At 33.3% G+C, this 21967-nt stretch overlaps 1 protein-coding gene across 1 annotated transcript in view; it reads right to left on the reverse strand.

Moving 5' to 3' along the window:
• Positions 1-671: 671 nt before the first annotated feature.
• Positions 672-21967, reverse strand: part of LOC145243579 (ubiquitin domain-containing protein UBFD1-like) — a 58312-nt gene continuing 37016 nt past the window's right edge. The window contains exons 4-8 of the mRNA XM_080106559.1: positions 21387-21422; positions 18624-18796; positions 13170-13344; positions 10272-10354; positions 672-1067 (exon numbers count right to left, since the gene is read on the reverse strand). Of these exons, the coding sequence (XP_079962685.1) occupies positions 957-1067; positions 10272-10354; positions 13170-13344; positions 18624-18796; positions 21387-21422 (578 nt within the window). The 3' untranslated portion in view covers positions 672-956. The remainder of the gene's footprint in view (positions 1068-10271; positions 10355-13169; positions 13345-18623; positions 18797-21386; positions 21423-21967) is intronic.

Below are 21967 nucleotides of genomic sequence, written 5' to 3' on the forward strand. Positions count from 1 at the left end.
CAACTGCCAATCGCAGATTTTTTAAGTTCATTCTGACAAGGCAGTATGGACATATTTATTAATTATAGGCGATATGATTACATTTAAAAAAAAAAAGAACTGTACGATGTACACAAGACAAAAGCAAAAAATCACAATCCAAACATCATATAAATTGATCAAGTAATTTGACTTTTATAAAGAAAATCATCTTTAAATGAATAATGGAACTCGTAGGCATTACAATTATAAATCTTGTAAGTTTGACTTGAGTTATCTCTCTTTGTTTTCTGATTTTTTTAAAAATTGTTTTCAAAATGGCAGACAAAATAGCAGCTCTTCTACTACTCATAAAATTTTTTATTCAAAAATATAACTACTTGATCAATTTATGTGGTTTTCGGAATATGATATTGTTTTGTCACGGCACGTACATCATACAGACTTTTCATTATTTTTTTTTTTTTTTAATATAGGGGGAATTCTGGACAAGAACCAGTGATACTATACAACAATACAGTGACCGGATTCACTATACAGCACCAAAGATTCCATATTGAGTTGAAAATTTGTCCCTGGGGCCAGAGAAGTGTGTGAATAAACACTACTGTCGTTTTGTCAGTCAAAGAGACCAACAATCACAGTCTTAATACTATAAGCGTTAGTCTGTTTGACTGATAAGGGGATAATTTTGTTTATTCCTATCCTCATGAGCCAAATTTTCTACTCACCTCGAAACCTATGGTACCAATGGCTAATCACCATACCGCTCCATAGTATCGCCTATAATTAATAAACATTGCTCTAACGTAACTGAGCACTGTGTTTATTCCTCATAAAATATATAACAATAAATATATATGTATATATTTCTTTCTTTTTTTTTTTTAATGTCTGTTTTTATCCCCTCCCCTCCTTTGAGAAAGCGATGGAATTGGAGGACGCCGGAAAATAGGGAGCGCGAAGAAATGGCTGGATCAGAAATACTGCCACTTGCCAAGGATGGCATCTTTGATGGACTCCGCATACTGAGCAGGGACCCAGTAGATCCAGTAACGTGATGCTTCTGTAGTGCCAAGCTGAAGACCCTGAAACAGAGCAAGAGAAAAGCAAAAATATTATGAGTGAAATTTAAAAAAACAAAGAAAACGTTGATTAATCTAAACATTTTGGTATTTAACATGCTATGAGCGTCCAGAACTTCAGAAAAACCATGAAATGAGTTTGCTACCTTAACTGTTTTACATCCACTAACCCAAGAACTCATTTATAATTTGAATGTGGCCATACCATCAAAGTCTCCTGTTCAACATACATCTTCCTATACTGTCCAGATTTAATCTTTCTCTGAAGTCATCAGAACTAAGCCTGTCTTCAACACTCACATTACATGTCCACCTATAATTCTCATAACCATACAAGATATCTTTCTAAGCAACATATATCTTCGACAATCACTGGCCACATTTTACTTTCATACATCAACCTGATAATATAACAAGCTTCTTTTTTTATGGAAATCAATCCAGACAAGGCATGAAGCCACTTGACGTAAGGAGCTAAAAAAAAAAATTTAAAAAAAAAAAGAAAAAAAAAAAAATACTACTTCAAGGTCAAAAACTTGCCAATGATAAATGTTGGATGGAATAGATTCTAAGCCAGAAAACAGCAATTCTTCCCTCTTTGTCAGAAACGTTGATGGAATATGAGAACTGAAGGACAAAATAAGAGAAGCAAGAATTACGCGGTCGCTGAAAGCAAACCTAACCCTAACTTTCTACTCTCATCATATTATAACGTGCGATTGAGTTAGAAACATTCAAGACTCAAAACAGAAATGTTTGATCATTTTTTTTCTCCATTCTTCTCCGTTCCATCAGAAATTTTCATCCCTTCATTTTTTTTTTTTTCAACTGAAAAACCAATAATTGATCTGTTTTGAAAAAATGTTTTCTTGCTTACGATTTTGGTTTTTTGTTTATTTGTTTAGTTATCTATGGTATGTACCTAATATGTTACACAGAAATATTTTTATACTGTTTTGTATTTGTTTTGTATTTTTGTGTTTATTTTGTTTTACCATTTTCTTTTTAGGATTTTTAAAGTTAAATTTAATTATCACAGCCTGCTTTGGTTATTAAATTATTAATTGAATTAAATTGTTACAAAAATACTATAAAAAAAATTCAAAATGTGTGATTCATTAACAAGGTACTCTTGCAGAATTTTACCCGGATCCTTGGGTATTTTTCTGTCAATTATGGTTTGCAGTCACCGGATTAAGTCGAGCAAAGTAACAGATACAGACGAATTTCAAAACAAACAAACCGGGGAAAAAAATAAAAATACAATAAATAATTTAAAAAAAAAAAAAAACTACTGTAAATTTAATGAATATATATTATATATATATAAGGTACCTTAAAAAAAGTTTCCGGGCTGTTTTTCTTGAAACATTTAAAATTGTCGTAGACTCTTGAAAATTCGGTATGTTATTGCTATACATCTCATGAGCTACCTGACTAGTTTTTGTGATTTTAGGTTCAAATAAACAGCTACAGTAGGAATTGGAATACACACTACTAAAGCCTGATTGTCACAACTGGTGAATTTCAAAAATGCAATCTGGCCGTGAGAACACTTTAGAAGAACGATATGCAATAAAATTCTCTTTTAATATATATATATATATATTTTTAATAAATATAAATATTTTTAAATATATATATTTTTAATATATATATATATATATATTGTTTTTCAAGAAAAGTTGTATTTCGTCTTGTTTATTTACTTTTTTCTTTTGCAATTATTTTTTTTAATCAACAAAAGTTTTTTTTTTCAAGAAAAGGTTAATGTTTTTTAACCATAAATTGTTAGGTGAAAGTACAGTTTTTTTTTTTTTTCAAGAAAACTTACATTTTTTTATGTTTTTTAAAGAAAATTGGCAATAAACGTTTTTTTTTTCGTTTTAAACAGAAGTTGTTTTGTATAAGAAAAGATTAATGATTTTTATGAGAACTGTAAATTATTAGGTGAAAGTACAGAAAAGTTTTTTCAAGAAAATTTATAAATTATTTTTTGTCAACAAATGTTGAAAAAATAAACAGAAAAATACCCCACCCCCACTCATCACAAAAAATAATTACAAAATCACATTTTTTATACAAGAAACAACAAAAAGATGTTGATTTAGCGTTTTGACGTTTGAACAACGCTCAGTTTTATCTGGTGATTGCCAGTCAAGCCCTAGCCATAATTGATGGAAAACCTTGAGGATCCAAGTCAAACACTGCAAGGGTATCATTAACATAAAGAAAAGCATTTTAGATAATTTAATTTTGTAATTGAATTATGGGTACTTATGCAGAATAAAGATTGTTATTGTCAGAATTTCCTGGGCAGATTATGTAAAATTTTGGTAGGCGATGAACAAAAGTTTCCTGATTTTCTTTTTTTTGTGCAAACATGGGCCAATTTTATCAATGAAAAATATTTTTGTTATTATGAAGACAATTCCATGAAAAATTTATAAAAAGTTTTTTTGGTTTCTTTTTTATGATTTTTATATTTTTTTGTTGTTGCTCAAATCAAGATAAAGATTTAGTTATTTTTAGAAATGATAGTTTCCTTAAATGATGTTGGCTGCTGTGATTTCATTAACTCAGCATTTCAGTACCTTCCTGGGTTTTATTTAAACTGGCCAGAAAATTCTGACAATAACCTGGTCCTTATTCTTCTTAAGTAACAGATTATGTTTTTAAATATGATTTTTCAAGGTTTTTTTTTTTTTTTTTAAATTTTATGCTGTTGCATTTTATTAATTCAATAAATTTTATATTATAATAATTTTGTTGCATTTTATTAATTCAATAAATAATTGACAATAGATAAAAATAAAGTCTAAGTCACATAGAGGCGAGAGAAACAGACATACAAAAAGTGGTCAGATAGTCATCATCATCATCATCATCATATTCCGTTTAATGTTGTTTTACATCCTGGCATGTGTTGGACGGCTTTAAGAAATAGATTTTCAAACCAACCTATGTTCAATTCTGTATTTGCTCTTTCTCTCAGGTCTTTATTGGTTTTCATCAGTGAACTGAACTTGCTACTGCAATTGTTGTGCCACTATGATAAATCCCTTTCTGAAGGAGCTATAACTTTTCACATATGATAAATCCCTTTCTGAAGGAGCTATAACTTTTCACATATGATAAATCCCTTTCTGAAGGAGCTATAACTTTTCACATATGATAAATCCCTTTCTGAGGGAGCTATAACTTTTCACATATGATAAATCCCTTTCTGAAGGAGCTATAACTTTTCACATATGATAAATCCCTTTCTGAGGGAGCTATAACTTTTCACATATGATAAATCCCTTTCTGAGGGAGCTATAACTTTTCACATATGATAAATCCCTTTCTGAAGGAGCTATAACTTTTCACATATGATAAATCCCTTTCTGAGGGAGCTATAACTTTTCACATATGATAAATCCCTTTCTGAAGGAGCTATAACTTTTCACATATGATAAATCCCTTTCTGAGGGAGCTATAACTTTTCACATATGATAAATCCCTTTCTGAGGGAGCTATAACTTTTCACATATGATAAATCCCTTTCTGAAGGAGCTATAACTTTTCACATATGATAAATCCCTTTCTGAGGGAGCTATAACTTTTCACATATGATAAATCCCTTTCTGAAGGAGCTATAACTTTTCACATATGATAAATCCCTTTCTGAGGGAGCTATAACTTTTCACATATGATAAATCCCTTTCTGAAGGAGCTATAACTTTTCACATATGATAAATCCCTTTCTGAGGGAGCTATAACTTTTCACATATGATAAATCCCTTTCTGAAGGAGCTATAACTTTTCACATATGATAAATCCCTTTCTGAGGGAGCTATAACTTTTCACATATGATAAATCCCTTTCTGAAGGAGCTATAACTTTTCACATATGATAAATCCCTTTCTGAGGGAGCTATAACTTTTCACATATGATAAATCCCTTTCTGAAGGAGCTATAACTTTTCACATATGATAAATCCCTTTCTGAGGGAGCTATAACTTTTCACATATAATAAATCCCTTTCTGAAGGAGCTATAACTTTTCACATATGATAAATCCCTTTCTGAAGGAGCTATAACTTTTCACATATGATAAATCCCTTTCTGAAGGAGCTATAACTTTTCACATATGATAAATCCCTTTCTGAGGGAGCTATAACTTTTCACATATGACAAATCCCTTTCTGAGGGAGCTATAACTTTTCACATATGATAAATCCCTTTCTGAGGGAGCTATAACTTTTCACATATGATAAATCCCTTTCTAAAGGAGCTATAACTTTTCACATATGATAAATCCCTTTCTGAAGGAGCTATAACTTTTCACATATGATAAATCCCTTTCTGAGGGAGCTATAACTTTTCACATTGAGCCGTTCCCCTTAATCATATTTATCAAATCTACACTTCTAACGATTAATATGATATTGTCCATTTGACTACCATACACTCTTTAACCCTTATCCTCGAGTGGCCTCTGGACCTTAATAAGTGGTGAATTCTTTGTAGAAGCCCTATACTCGAGCTTCCTTGTACTCAAATGGAGGCGAATTTAATTTTAAAACTTATTGAAAACATGACTTCAGAGTAAATTTACCTGGAGCCGACAGCTGTTCAGATTATAAACTCAAAGACTGTCCAAAGGTCAAAACCAATAAACTTGTTATCTAAGGCTTGTGAAATAGCAATATCCCAGTCTGTTTTTCATATGCATCTCCGTCTCGTTTATAGCCACAAAGGAAGATTTGTAATTCAATTGGAACTGGAACTCTGTCTCCAGCAGTTGACATGCAATAGGTTGTGTGCCTCAACTCTCGGCTTTTTAAAATGCTTCTTCGATATTAAAATAATTTTATATTTTTATAAGATGTGCAGTTCATTTATTTTATGCAATACACAAGTCCAGCACTAAACGTCTGTGACCAGATAATCCATTAGGAGAGAATTAATGATGCTAAGAATGCGACACAAGATTCGTCAAGCAAATGTCATATCAACCCTTGATTAAAAAGGGATGTGCATGCTGGTTCTATCATATTTAACATCTGGGGAGCTGGTTGCCGTGCGCAGGATGTAACAGCCTTTCCAGAGACATCCCCGCAACACGGACAAACCAAGTCATTCTTTATCGGCAAGTGATAGTAAAAACTCTCGTCCATTCTTTCACTGCCAAAGTCTACTCTTTTGCACACATCTACCACAACTGTCCAAATGTAATCTTCGAGATCATCATGTCTAAGCTTGTCTTTAAGACTCACATTACACATCAATCATATCATTTCTCTTCATGCAACGCATGTCCTCAAACCCCAATGGTCTGGTTTCACTTCCATACATTATCATACTGCATACACACATCTCACTCTTCTGGTGGTCAACAGATTGAAAAAAGAAATAAAAATGAAAACATTTGAATATTTGAATTTTAATAAATTATGAAAATTTGACAAATTTAAGTGCAGTAAAATCTCAGGATACGGTGACCCCAGGATACGCTTTTTCAGGTTACGATGTGGAATACAATGTTTTTTGGGCCTCTGGTTACGGTGTTATTTATGTTATTTGATTTTATACCTGTGCATTATTTTTTTTATTTATTTTTTTAAAATTTTTTTTACACGATGGTTACCACTTATTAAGGCCCGGAAGCCACTTAGGGATAAGGGTTATTGCACGTACATTACGTTAGTGTGGAGATTTAATGAAGTGTTTACTTAAGGAGGTGGTTCATAAAGAATTTGTTTACGTTGGACTTGAAAACATCCAGGTTGTAGTCAGGTGGAAAACAGGCAGACGGAACAGAGTTCCACAGGCGTGCAGTTCTAAGAAAGAAGCTTTGTTCATGGAATCTACATTTTTATTTAGGCACAGATAAAGAGTCTGGAAAATTTTTTATATACTGTACTGTATATTTTTTTGCTAATTTTTAATGCCGTATCCCGGGGTTCTGCTGTAAATTAAAAAAAAAAAAAAAAAAAAAAAAAAATGCAGAACAGTTTCAAATAAGGGTTAAAGGTTAAAATAGTGAATACGCTTTTGTACTGTTACTGTCAGATACAAGCAAACCAACATGTGATAACATAAATGGCAATAAAACAAAGACTGTTGGATATTTATGCATGAAACTTGGTGAATGATACTATAGGTGCTCCCACCCCAAGTGTTGATAAGTAAAAGTAAAAGAGGGAAAAAATTTATCAAAAGAAAGCAGAAATATGACAAAAAAACAACAAAGTAGGTTTATCGGGTAATAAAAGAAATAGAAAATAGGGTTTATCAGTAGATAACAAAAATTCGACATGGGATTGTTGGTCAGAACAGAACAATACCGGTAACAAAAGGAACAAACAATAGATAGAGAAATATTTAGTTTTATGATGATGTGGAGTAGTTTGCAGACGCTAGTGTTTTTTAATGGATTTACAAAAGTGCCCGGTTGTAATGACACTTGGGAGCGTTTTGCAATGATCAATGACAGTCAAAATTGAGTTTCGTGTGACACTTAACGACAGAATTTGGATTCCAAAACAGACAGTCATGAGCTGAAAAAGGTTGAGGGTAGTTGGTCGCTAAGATGGTTCCAAGAAAGATCAGAAATTGAATTCAAGTGAGAGTAGATCGGGCCGAGAAAAAAAAACCATTGGAGACTGACGCAACCAGACAGTTCTATCAACAGATAACATTGGGGTTCCTACTTCTACATTAGATGACTGCATCATGATCTTAAATGGAACACGTACATCAAATCTGTTGCCAAGGCCGCTGGAAAAATGGTGGGATCTTTCTATCGATCCAGTAGATATCTCACTGCTGATGCAATTCTCTATCTATATAAGAGCCAGGTACGTCCAAGGATGGAATACTGTTGCCACATCTGGGCAGGAGCTGCTAGAAAGGACTTGGCCTGCCTTGATAGAGTTCAAAATAGACTTCGTAGCCTCGTAGGAGATGTCCTTTTCTCTTCCTTGCAACCTCTATCTCACAGAAGAGATGTTGCGAGTTTGTCTCTGATGTATCGTTATTTTCATAGAAAGTGTTCGACTGAGCTTCAATCTATGGTCCCCCCTCGCAAAACTTTCACAAGAAACACTCGTCTAGCTGTAAACACTATAAATAATTCCCCCCACTCTTTATCTGTGCCTAAACCTAAACGTAGATTCCATGAACAAAGCTTTTTTATTAGAACTGCACGCCTGTGGAATTGTCTTCCGTTTTCCTGCTTTCCGGCTGACTACAATATGGTTGTCTTCAAGTCTAACGTAAATAAGTTCTTGATGAGCCGTTCCATATAAGTTATCAAATTTAACAAATTTTCATTACTAATGATTATTATATTGTCCAATTTCTACTGTACACTCTTTAACCCTTATCCTTGAGTGGCCTCTTGGCCTTGATAATGAGTTGATACCTATGAAAAAAAAAAAAAAAAAAAGAAGTCCAATGTGAACAAGTTCTAATTGAATCGTCCCCCTAAGTAATCCAAGTTTCAAAATTCCCACTGTTTACTATGCTAAAATCACAATGACTAATGTATACCTATTAACCCTTATCCTCGAGTGGCCTCTGGGCCTTGATAAGTGGTGACACCCTTGTAAAAAAAAAAAAAAAAAATCACGCATACACAAAACTTAACTGATTAACTTTACATACTCATCTTGCATTGGTTGTCATGGTGCGATCATGCTGAAGGTGATTGTGTTGCAGGTGGACAAGTCAGACATAGACGCAAGTTTATCTTCTTTTTTTTTTTTTTTTTTTATTTTATTTTTTTTTATTCAATTTTCACCCCAAACAAGGCACAGTGCCACTTTGAATCAGGGGGCTACTATTAGGGAATTAATTAGCGGGGTCATTATGAAGGGAGAAGAGTAGAAAGATGTTTGTTAACATTACACTTGAACTTCTGCATATCATTGCAGTTGGGAAAGCAGAATCCCGGAAGGGAGTTCCAAAGACCCGCAGTTCTGGGGAAGAAACTATTGGAGTAAAAGGCTTTCTTGCACCTAGGGATCTCCACTGTAAAGGGATGAGACTTAGTAGCTTGTCGGGTTTGTCGGGGGTAGTTACGTCGGGGAGGTACAAGTGTTTGCAGTTCGTCAGAGCATTCACCATTAAAGTATTTGAAGAACAGGCAGAGGGATGCAACATCTCGTCGATGGGACAGAGGTTGAAGCCTAGATGACAGTTCAGGACCTATCAGGTTGGCAACTCTTTTTTGAACCCTGTCCAGGAGCGAGAGACAAGCAGCAGATGCACCAGCCCAGATGTGACAACAGTACTTCATACATGGGCGAATGGTTGCTTTGCAAAAAAGTAGATATTTACTTGCTGCCCACCACAGCAAGATGTGACAAAAGGTAAAAACGTGGAGTGTTCGAAGCAGTATCTTTAAAGGAGGGGTACACTGGCCTCATAAAAATTGTCAGGATGCCTCAGACAACAAGCAATAAACTTGCCCCACCCGAAAACCGGATGGCAAGACCTGAGAGGGTGAACCTCCTAGGTAATACCCAGGCAGTGTACCTCAGTCCGACAGGTAGTTGGCCACGTAAATGGCCCATCACCTGTCAGGCTGATGGTCAAGAATGGATTCTTGACTGCTACTTTCTACACAGGCTTCCAAATCAGCAAGGAGACTAACTCTGCAACAGTAAAGAGAATATGAGAGGGTATTTGCAGTTTGTCGGTCACCCGGAATGATTTTGAGATTCGGATACGCATCTCTATAAGGCTCTGTTTGCTCATCCATCACTTAAGTTTGAAAAAGTATTTTCAGATGCGTTCAAACATAATTCTGCTAGTCTTTGAAATTCCTTCCTTGTTCCCTTAACTATACCGACACAAATTTCACTGTGACGTAAACAAACATCTCTCTGCTCAACTCCCCACTTAGGATGTTCTATATAAACATGACCTCTAATTTGCAGTAACCCCTTTACATCTCTAGTGGCAATGTGCTTTGTTTGGGTTGTAGTTAAAAAAACAAAAATAAATACTAATGAGATGATCATCAAAATGAAATCTGAACAGCAATAAAAGTCGAACAAGCTAAGCATACACTGAAAGTTGGTCATACCAAAAAATTGCAGAAGGGATTACGAATTTTGTGAACGATTCCATGGATGACAATTTTTGGTCACTTTGTAATGAAAAATTTGAAAAATAAAACTTTGAAGTAAGAATAAATGACAGAAAGTTTACCTACCAGCATATGGTAGTCTTCGTTTCCTTCTAATGCTTCATTAACAATGGTTTTTATCGAATTCATGGGAATTTTGTCTGTTCGTTCTGAAAAGAAAAAGAAAAATTCACTCAAAATGAAACGCAAGGAAAAATTCTTTGTACTTATGCAGTATTTTGTTGAAGGTGTTGAAATGCTGATCCAATGAAATTACCGAGCCAAAAGAGAAAATAAAAAAATAAAAAATCAATCTATCTCAACTTGAACAAAAAAACAAAAAACTCACAAAATCAAAAAATAAGTGTTTTTTTTTTCCCTTGACTTAAATTTTATTTTTCTTAAAGTTTTGTAAATAATAATTATTCATCATATTTTCTTTGTAATAAACAATATTGGTATTTTTTTTTATTAATTTTTCATTGAACTATCTTCGTGATAACAAAAAAATTAATTTTTCTTTTCCTAAAAAAAAAAATCAAACTTATTTGGTACCTTTTCAGTGTTTTACATATTGTCCGAAAAATTTGGACAATAGCACAGCCCTTATTTTGCAAAAAATACTAAATTCTCAAATAAGAAATTAGTGATTTTACTTAAAGATGAAATTATTTTTGTTGAGAACTTTCTTAAAAGAAATGCATGAAGTATGATTTCAACATAGGTGTGTTAGAATGACATAGAAATAAAAAAAAAAATCCCATTTTCTAAGTAAAAATGAAGTAAGGAGGTATTTTCAACTAGAAGTTAAACTTTCTTTATTTTATTTTACTTCAGTTGAAATACCCAGAAAACAAGGGACCCTCTTCCTGGGCCTCACACTTGATCTTTATATGAAACACAAATATTCGAATATTCCATTAAAGTTCTCCTTTACATCTCAAACATCAAGTTTGTAAAAAAGTTGAGAACATTTCCCCAATGGACCATTAAAATCGGTTATAGTATATCTTCCTTTTTGGTCTCTTGGTCTTACTGGATTCCAGGACAAGAATTTATCTCGTCTGGTGGAGTATCCAGCTTGGTGCTATTACTTGAGGTAACATCACTTGGAGAAGGTGCACGATCCATTGCAAAAGCCAGTGGGTGGTTAGCTATACAAAGGCAATCTTATTTGGGCCGCAAATACTATTTGACGTTGAATATTTAGTCAGGATTTATTTGTACAGAAAAGTATCTTCATGCCATGTTATCCTGACAAAACCATGTACCGAAACCTTAGACATGCAAGGATAGTGTCTAGTAGGCATTCAAGTTCTCTCCAATAGGCATTAAAATTAGAATTAAAACTAATGTGTCCAAGGAAGTGACGTCAAGTATAAGACATTTGAAATTAGCGTGGCAGAAAAGCAAGTGAAATATTTCTGTTTCTAAACTCAATGAAGGGGGAACAACTGTGTTCCAGAGATCTGTTCCCTCCGCCTATTGAGGATGGGTTGCACAAAGAACCATGTTGTAACAATTCAAGAATACATTATTTTTTGGAAAAAAAAAAAAAAAAAAAAAAAAAAATTTCAATGCACTCCCTTCCCCCTATGAACAATATAAAAAAATAAATGGAAATCTTTATGGTGTACGTAACAAAATATCGTACACCAAAAATCGCGTAAATTTATCAAGTACTTTTATTAAAAAAGAATGAAAAAATTTTATGGCTAAACATTCTGGAGATCATTTTTGCATGACAAGGGAAATAACTCCAAATAATTCAAACTTGCAATATTTTAGAAAGTCATTTTAACAAGGGAGGGAGAGGTATTGGAAAAACAATTCGTTTCAAAATAATTTTCTAATTTAAAAATAAAACTACTTGATAAATTTACATGATATTTTCTTTCCATCATGAGTACATCAATCAAATTTTTCTATATTTTTGATTTTTAATGTGAGAGGAGGGGGGGTTATGGTATGAAAACCTTTTCCCATAAATGTTACTGCATTTTTTTTTTTTTTTTGAGGGAGGGAGTATAATATATTAGCATGCTCATGCCTGCTAAAATAAGGATATATATATATATATATATATATATATATATATATATATGTTTCTGTAGAAATATATTTTCTTATAATATAGGCCAATCCTTATTTAAGAAGCTCAATGTAATTACAGAGTAATATAGAGAATAAATGACAAAAAGCTATATTCCAAAACTCATGATGTTGACCATCTGTTAATTTATTCCTTTAATTCAGTTGACTTATACAATTCTTGACAGTATGTTCCGTAGCGCAAAATTAATCACTTAATTATATCAATCAGTGAATCTATTCTGCCCTTAACTCATCAGAAGCAATAATCAATCCATCAAAAGGAAATGAAGTGTGATTTGACGTGATTAAAATCCAAAAATTAGAAGAGAAGCTGCATATACCTTTAATGTTTCCATTACGCCATTTTGAATTTTATCAAACAAAGTCACTAAACCCAACTATTCGTACTAACAATCTACATTAATATATGAATCTTCTATCAAAATGTTCTATTTAATAATTAGTTTAATTTGTGTATACATACATACGATTGATATATGGTCAACATGAATTTTGGAATATAGTTCTTGTCATTTATTTATATATATATATATATATATATATATATATATATATATATATATATATATATATAATTGTTTCTCAATTTACCTAGAATTTTTACAATTAAAAGATACAAAAAAAAACAGTTGTCTGTTTACAAGCAATACTTACACTTCAAGTTAGCTGCTGCTGCTTGAGACTTTTGTCCAACAGTTAGATACACATAGCAACATAAACACATTTTTAAGTAGAGAATTTTCCCTATACTCAAAAAAAAAATCTTTCGTAAACTTTGCAAAACCAAAAGTATATTATTGCAGCTTTTCGAACGTAAAATCTTGGGGAAAAAAAAAAAAAAAATTTTTTAAATGCAAACATAAAACTCACCTTTTGTTCCGATCCATACTTGATCAAGTTCTAATTTAAATGTAAGTCTTACTTTTCCACCAGATTTATTGTACATTCCAGAGATCGGATGGGCCGGCAACGGAAGTTTTTTACCCTGGATTCCAGGCATAACATCATCAGGTTTACCATATTTTTCCAAAACTTTTTTGTGAATCTGTAAAAATAATTCAATTATTTAGCACGGATGCGGACAAAATACAAGTAGATGTAAAATTTATTAAAGTTGTACAGAAGTTTTATTAGCTTCATCAGAGGGTGGAGCAAGTGGTTGCAAAGATTAGGAGTGGAAGGAATTAGTTGAAGGAATTTCTATTACTAACAAGCAGAGACTTACCACTGTCGACCAAAGAGAAGAGTTTATCAGGCATGTGTATGCAAGTGAAAATAGGTTAGCAAGGGTTGAGGACATGTGTTGCATGAAGAGGATGATGGATGCATAATACGAATCTTACAAATAGGTTAAATCTCATGATATCAGAGAAAAATTAAATTTGAAAAAGTCTATCAGGAATGTGTGCTCTGAGTGATGGAAGTGAAATGGATTTCATGCAATCCAGAATAAAGGACAATCAAAACGACACATTTTATCTTAACACTGATAAATTAAACGTGATAATGTCTTAACACTGATAAATTAAACGTGATAGTATAAAATATGCATTGTGTATGCACGAGTTTGTTAATTAAACACGTTCTTTCTTACCTTATGAAAGGATGTACCTCGTTTTATCTTAAAACGGAAGTGTCACCTTGTGGAGGCGTGTGCAAAAAGCATGCCACTACATAGACGGTTCGAATGGAAGAGAGATAGAGATGCAAAAGTAGATAAAGAAAGCAAAACAGGAAGTAGAGAACGCCATCCGTTGGACAAACGGGAATTCATGACAAAGGCAGGTAACTGGTGCGTAATTTAAATTGTGCGATCTGAATAAACGCATATCGGTTCAAAAGGCATGTGCCTATAGACGGAACAAAAATATCATATTCCAAAACCCACATAAATTGATCAAGTAGTTTTATTTTTAGAAACAAATTGTTTTAAAGTGGTTAATGGGAATTCGTAGGCATTGCAACATAAATCTAGTAAGTATGAATCATTGCTGAGTTACCTACCTTGGTTTTTGAGATTTTTTTTTTTTTTCAAAATCCCAAGTAAATTCTTGGATACTCAAAATTTGATTACATTTAATTAAACTATTAATTGATCAATTTACGTTATTTTTTTAAACGAGATGTTTTCATTTAGCCACGAGTACATACAGATTTTTCTTTATTTTCGTTTTTTTAAGATAGAGGGAATTTTAGACAAGAACCAAAAAACCAATATTAAAAAATTTTTTTTCAATACAATTCAGTATTAAAAAATATTTTTTATTATATATTAAATTTAGCAACGATAATATTTTTCTCAAATATTTTTTAATACATTAAATTTTAATTTAATATAATATCCATTACATGTAAATCTCCCAAGTTTAAAAAAAATAAATAAAATAGTTTTTGTTTTAATTATAAACATGTGCGTAAAACTTCATTATTTTATAATGCTATCAGTAAAATTTTTGTAAATAAAACTTTTTTATTATTAAAAAATTAGTGATTGCCCAGAATTAAAACTATATAAAAACAAAATATCTTTGACATGCCTACCGATAATGGGTCGAAAGATCCTATTCTAAAAAATAATGTAAATTGATCAACTATCATTTTTAACTAAACAAATCAAATTTTATGAGGAAGCCAGAACAGAGTTTTATTTCATTATTTATATATATAAAAGGTAAAATGTGTGTACATGTGTTTGTATATTTGTTAAAAACTTTCGATACAGGCAACGAACACTGACAACATCGATATCGTTAGAAAGATCAGACTCTTGGGTGACAAGTATTCAAATATTGACCAAAAAAATTAATTCTTTGGCCGTCAAATGGGCCGTTTTTTACAAGGAGGGGTTAGTTTTTTCATCAACATTTTTACGAAGTTATCATACGCCTTGCAATGACTAACCTTATACAGCGACATCGTCTGTCTCAATGGGCACAGGGGCTAAGCAGTTGGGTTTTATTTTTTCCCACTTTTTCCTCCTTCGTGTTACAGGTTCAAACGTTCCTGCTTATTTACTTTTTTTTTTTTCACTTACACAGGTACTCATTGCTATTTTCATTTTTTTTTTTTGCACTTACATAGGTGCTCATTGTGTAGTATATAGGGGTTTCATTTTAAGAGAGTCTTAGAGTCTTATTAGAAGAGTGTTTGTCTTATTACAGAGAGGGATGTTAGAAGACTCTGAGAGAGAGATGTTTAGAAGGAGTCTTATTACAGTGAGGGATGTTAGAAGACTGAGAGAGAGATTGATGTTGTAAGAGAGACTTTGAGAGATATTGTTCATGTTATAAGAGATTCTTATATATTAAATGTTCATTCCATAATTGTGTTGAATGGAAGAAGAAGAAAGCTCTTGGTGTGAAGGGATATAGTGTTCAGACAGTTCGGACATGATGATGTTGAGACGTGTATGTAAAGACATATAACACAAATATATAATACAATTGGACTTTACCTTTTTGAAAGAATCATAAGACACAAGACGAGCTTTACAAAACACATAATGGTTTATTCTTCACACGGCCGTGTTCCATCACCAAGAATTCAAAGTCTCACATTTTTCCTTGAAGTGACGTCTCGCTCCTAGACGACTGAATCTCTCAGTTTCTTCACTGACTGACTAACTCTAACTAAAGTTTTTCTCTATTCCTAGAACTTTCTATTTTCCGTGACATCATACACATATTAAAACATGTGCCTTCTTTCACGTGTCCTGGACATACATGTCCAAAACTTTTCCTATTTCTCAGTAACCTATTTATCCAATATGTTAAAAACATTATCTTATAAACTGCATTCTTTCAATTTAAAATTTCATAACAAACTTGATAGTTAACATTCTTTCCTTTAAATATTTATCTATATTCTAAACAAATGTTTGTTTTACATTTTTAAATTCTCACACGTAATTTATTTCTAAACCTAGATTACGAGGTTCGAATTTCGCCTATGCTATTTCATTTTCATTTTAAACTAAATTCTCCATTTTTATACTTACATGAAAAGGGGACAGCCCTTATCATGTAACAATTGCTATTTTCATTTTTTTTTTTTTTTTGCACTCACACAGGTACTCATTGCTATTTTCATTTTTTTTCTTTTTTAGGGGGTTTTTAAACATTGTTTTTAGGGCTCTACTGATCAATACCCTTATCATAAAACCTTTTCACACCCAGGCAACACTGGGACATTCTCTAGTCTATAATATAAAAGAGAAAATGTTAGTTAGTATGTGTGTGTGCGTGTCTGCCAAAAACTTTTGACAGACACATGACAAAATTGGTATCGTTAGAAAGATCAATCTCTCGAACGAAAAATATCTAAAATTTGGTCAAAAAGATCAATTCTGTGCTACCTGTTAATGAGGCTACCTGTTTTTTGGGCCGTTTTTTGCAAGGAGGGGTCACTTTTTGCGTCAAGATTTTTGCAAGTCATACGCCTAGCAATCTCAATGTACGTTTAAAAAATGTTATTTCGACCCGTTGTGACGTCATAAGTCGTCGTAGCTGTGAAAGCTAGCATGTTAGCTCTTTTTCACCTTTTTTGCATTACAGGTTCGAGCCTTACTACTGCGCCAAATTTTTTTTTTTTTTTTTGCAGTCGCATGGGCACTTGCTGCTATTTTGACTAAAACGATTAATTTTTTTTTTTCTGGGGGGGTTGCTTAATATTTTTAGTATACCACCTCTCTCCACCCAGTCAATGCTAGGTAGCCATGCTAGCCTTAAATAAAAGATAGACAACTCAATTCGAACTACTAAGATCAAAATCAGCTTTGTAATAGTGATAATTTACTATTAATCAGTAAAAATTGTGAATACATGATTTTCACTGACTGCTCAGTCACCAGGATCCCGTCCTCGAGCATTACGGGTCACCACCCACGTCTAACAGGTAGCCTCATTGAGGAAGTCTTGCAGTAGGTGGGTAGTCAGTGTACATTAATGCCGCATTGACACGACCTCACACGTTTGCATAGCAGTGTGGACCTTTTTATATGATTTCATTATCAGGTCCTTAAATCTGTTTTTATAGATTTTGGTAAATATTTCTAAATTTGAGTTTTTGCTTGCATATCTTTGGTTGGTCATCACATTCGGTTTCTCAGCATTAGAAAAACTTATGCAAGTTATTATAGCAATCAAAACGACTGAAGAATGATAGATCTTTTTTTCAAGTCGGTTTCTATTTAACCCATAGTTGATACCCTAATTTCTGGGACTATGTTTTTGTGTAGATAAGATTTTTTTTTTATATGAAATTGTTTTATTGTTTGTTGGATTATTTTAGCATCCAAAATTATCTCTTGCAAAAAATATGCTTATTTCTTTTTAATCGATACTACTTATTCCTTTGCATAATCGTCTAAAACTCCATACTAATATTTTAGTTAATATTTTAATACATACTTTAATAGTATTTCGATTTTGAATTTCACTTTGGCTACATTTGATAACACCGAGTAGATTTGCGATAAAGGGGCGTAACTCTTGTATCGACACTACCAAAAATAATTTGATGTAATTTTGGAAGAATGTAGTTATTTTGATTTTATTTTTATTATTTAAAAAAATATTTTAATAATATTTTTATTAATATTTAAAAAAGTTTAATAATATTTCGATTTTTATTTTTAACTAGCAGGACTTGTTAACCGGCATTGCCCGGTGGTAACATGCCAGTTACGAAAGTAGACAGGGTGGGTATATGTATATTGTACATATTAGTTCCCAGTGTTGACTGGTGGCAGTATGACAACTTTAGATTTAGAGGGAAAAGTAGTAACAACTTCCTCTAAAGATGTTAGAGATCATGATGATGTTTCTCCTAGGATGTAATGTAGGATTTTATTATAATAAATAAACGTGTATAAAACAGCGTTCTTAAGTTACATAAGATGGTGGATAATAGTTTAGACATAATAAATTTGTATGTGGCATCTGTTATTGCAAACCTACGGTAATTTGGTCCAGAGGAGAATTTCTGGAATCAAAATATTATATGGAGATATTCAGGTAAATTTTTACTGAATGTAAAGAATATAATTTTTAAGCCTTTTTAAAAGACATTTCCCACATTTTCAAGGCCTTTTCAAGGTAATAATAGAAATAAAACTTTTTCAAGACAAATTTCGAAATTCAAAGACTTTTCAAACCTGTGTGAACCCTACTATATAAAAATAAATAGTAAATCGTAAAGAAAAAAAAAAGCCTTCATTCTGTGTACGTACATCATAAAGATTTATTTTCTGCATTTTTTTTTTTTTAAAATGAGAACCAATATTATTAACAGATTCAGAAAATTTACAAAGAAGATGCTGCTTACTTTTTGTTCTGAAAGTGGTTCTTTGGAGGACGCAGCCTCTTTTGCATCGTTTTTGGAATCAGACGAAGGGGCGCTGACGGAAAGGACATCGGTTAGGGTTGAACCCACAACCATCATCTTGGCTCCTTTTGTTACTTTTAATTCTTCCAGTGTCATTTCATCTTTTGCTAAACCTGATATGAGAAAAATACAAAGGGAAATTAGAAAAAAGAAATTATATACCATTGTGATACTATTGACGGCCTTCCCCCCTCACTAAAGTCTTACGAAGTTTATCAGCAGAACAAAGGACACAGGAAGTGAAATTAGTAGAAAGACAATAGAGAGGAAGTTGTTCACCAAGACACTCAAAGAAAAGCTGAAATGGCATTATTAATCAAAGTATAGCAGTAATGGGGATAAAAAAAAAAATCAAACATACAAATCGATATGTTTAGAGTTAGTTTATAGATAATTCTAGGAACGACATTGATTTTTGGGACAGTTTACGAACAGTCTCGAGTTTGCAACAGTTGATTACAGTTCTCTTTTGAGAGTTTATGGCATGTTGTGGCTTGAACCAAATCAAAAAAAGGTTTAGAAGCCAAAATGAGATAAACTGATTAATCGACAACGAAGCCTAAACAAACTTTGTAGAAGTGGACTCTAATGTTTAGAGAGTCGCTTTCCACAATGGTGTCACACACACACACACACACACACACACCCAAAGGCCAATTGATATTATTTTTTTTTCATTTTTTTTAAAGTTTCTGATCAGTTTGTTCAAGTTGGGGATGGAACATCTTACCAGATGCCAAACATTCACCTGATAATTCAAATATTCCAACCGAGAGATCTTTTTAAGATTCTGAACTGTTTGAATAGATCTTGCTTGATTTGCCCAGGTATCCGTGTTGCAGGACTCCAACAGAAATAACATTGGAACATGCTTTTTTTTCCTTCTTTTTTAAATCAAGTTAACTCCAGTGGTACTTTACATATGTAAATGAGGTGACTGCTTGTATCAATGTAGAGCATCCCTGCCTGCTGAACGTATCCAAAGTCACCTACAATGTCGGGCCACCATGAGACAGGCAGGGGGAGACAGATGGCGTTTCTTGCGATGCTAGCCTTAGTAAGAATAGTGGTGTGGACGTCACAACTGAATGAGAACCGAAGAGTTGAAGTTTTTGCTGATCTTCAAACACTAACTGTAAAAAAATTACATCCCGCACGTTTTTAAAAGATGGATTAAAGTAGCAAGCTTGTGTGTATGCATAGGAGTGAAGTTGGAGTACGTTTCCTGCTTGAGCATGGCACATGCGGTTCCTAGTCCTGTCAGACCAGCCCCTGAGGTAAACCTTTTAGTTTCTTAGCTAGTCAAGTAAATGCTATCTCTCCCAAATAGAAACCCCCAAGATGCCCACTTCCCAATTTTTTTTTCTGCCCCTTGACCTCCTCCAAAATTGCATTCATCTTAGGATATTTTCAACCCCTTCCCTATTCTGTTTTTGCTTCTCTCCTCTCCCGTCTAGATTTCACCGCAATGAGAGAGTGGCCTGTTTGTTTTTGGTTTCATACAAACCTGTAAACAGCGGACAAGATTGAGAGGGTCTTACAAACACCTGTTTTAATCTTTTGCTTTTTCCCCACCCCCCCCACGCCAATAAAATTGTTATTAATTAAAAACAATTTACTTATGTATATATTTGTTTAAAAGAAAATTCAATTTGGGAATCTTAAGGAGTGAATGTGGTATTATGGTGATTGAAGATTCTAGCTAGGAATAGCTTAGACAATTATAAGGTAGAGTGACAAAAATGACCATAGACACACCTCCCTTCCCACACTTTTGAATGGCCTTATATCTAATTTTACGGAATAATCACGTTTGACACACTGGTTCCCATCAGATCACCGAAGTTAAGCAACGATAAGCCTGGCCAGTACCAGATGGGTGACCATTTGGGACTTCCAGTTGCTGTATGTACTCTCTGCTTATCTCAGCATTGTTTCCAGTCGTCCTGGACTTCTCCTTGTCACTGGACTCAAGCAGTGCCGATTCAGGAGAGGTGGGTTGGAGATTGCACAACCCTTGCCTCACAATTACACATGCAGCTGCCATTGCAGGAAGTATCCTTTGTCTTTCGAGACTGAACGAAGGCATCGATAGCTAATTTATTTTTGAGGCTTGTAAATTTTTCAAAGTTAATAATTCTCTTTGGCCACTTGTCAACTGCTATGCATTGGATGCGGCCATTCATTTACTAAATTGAGGTTAAGTCTAGATCTCAGCACATTGAGAGGGGTTTATTAGCAAGCTTTGAGGAGCACAGTCATCATATCATTCCATGGTCACTGCAAATCAGTTTGGTAATGTTGTCAACTGTAACAGTTCAGGACAATAAACTTTGTTCTATTTCAACTAACGTAATTGTAATGTAGGGCATAATCAGGTTGACACGCTGGTTTCCTCCAGATCACTGAAGTTAAGCAACAATAAGTCTGGCTAATACCAGATGGGTGATTATTTGGGAATACTAGGCATTGTATAGGTGGTGGGACAGTTCTACTGTCAAAGGAAAAGTTAGGTGCCTCCTTCCTCCTGCTAGTCATTAAGAAACCCTTGAGCAAGGTCAAATACCGACTTAAAAGCCAACAAACTTAGGAAGAGCCAATTCTTCAAACTGGTTCTCATTTTTCTACGAATTATGAAAAAAAAAAAAAAAAAGAAAAAAGTAAAAAGAAAAAAGAAAAAGAAAAAGAAAAAAATTATTTTACCTTTAAACATAATTTTCTGCATTGAGGCTGGAACACCTGCATAAAAAAAAAAAAAAAATTAACTAAAAGTTGATAAAAATATATTTCTGGATTAAAAAAAAAAAAAAAAAAAAGCGGAATCTATATTATACTAGCGAGGGGTACCCGGTGTTGCCTGGGTGTTTGTAGGTGTGTGTGAAAAAACCCCTGAAATGTGAAAAAAAAACAGGTGCCCGTGAAAAAAAAACGAAGCATTGACGCGCAGTTGGAAAATAGTAAAGTGTTAAAAAAAAAACAAAAAAAAACAGGTGCACGTTTTTGATTGACGTGATGGCGATAGGTATTCAGCAGTTAGCATTTTGTGCATGACAGTTTTTAATGAGGTCAATAAATGGGTTTGTTTGTTTTTAAAAACCGCTCCCTGTTTATTAGGGGGAGCGTCTCGTCTCGAAATGAAAGCTACCGTCTGATATGATGAAGTCGACATTGACCAAACGTTACTTAGCTCTCTAGAGACCACTAGCTTTCGGTCAGTAATTAGAGTCGAGTTTCGCTTTTTGTTTATACCGAAAACCGAATGTAATGCGTGCCGATGTGGGAAA

Source organism: Euprymna scolopes, chromosome 22, assembly GCF_053919585.1.
Source record: "Euprymna scolopes isolate OS-2025 chromosome 22, ASM5391958v1, whole genome shotgun sequence".
Taxonomy (NCBI): domain Eukaryota; kingdom Metazoa; phylum Mollusca; class Cephalopoda; order Sepiida; family Sepiolidae; genus Euprymna; species Euprymna scolopes.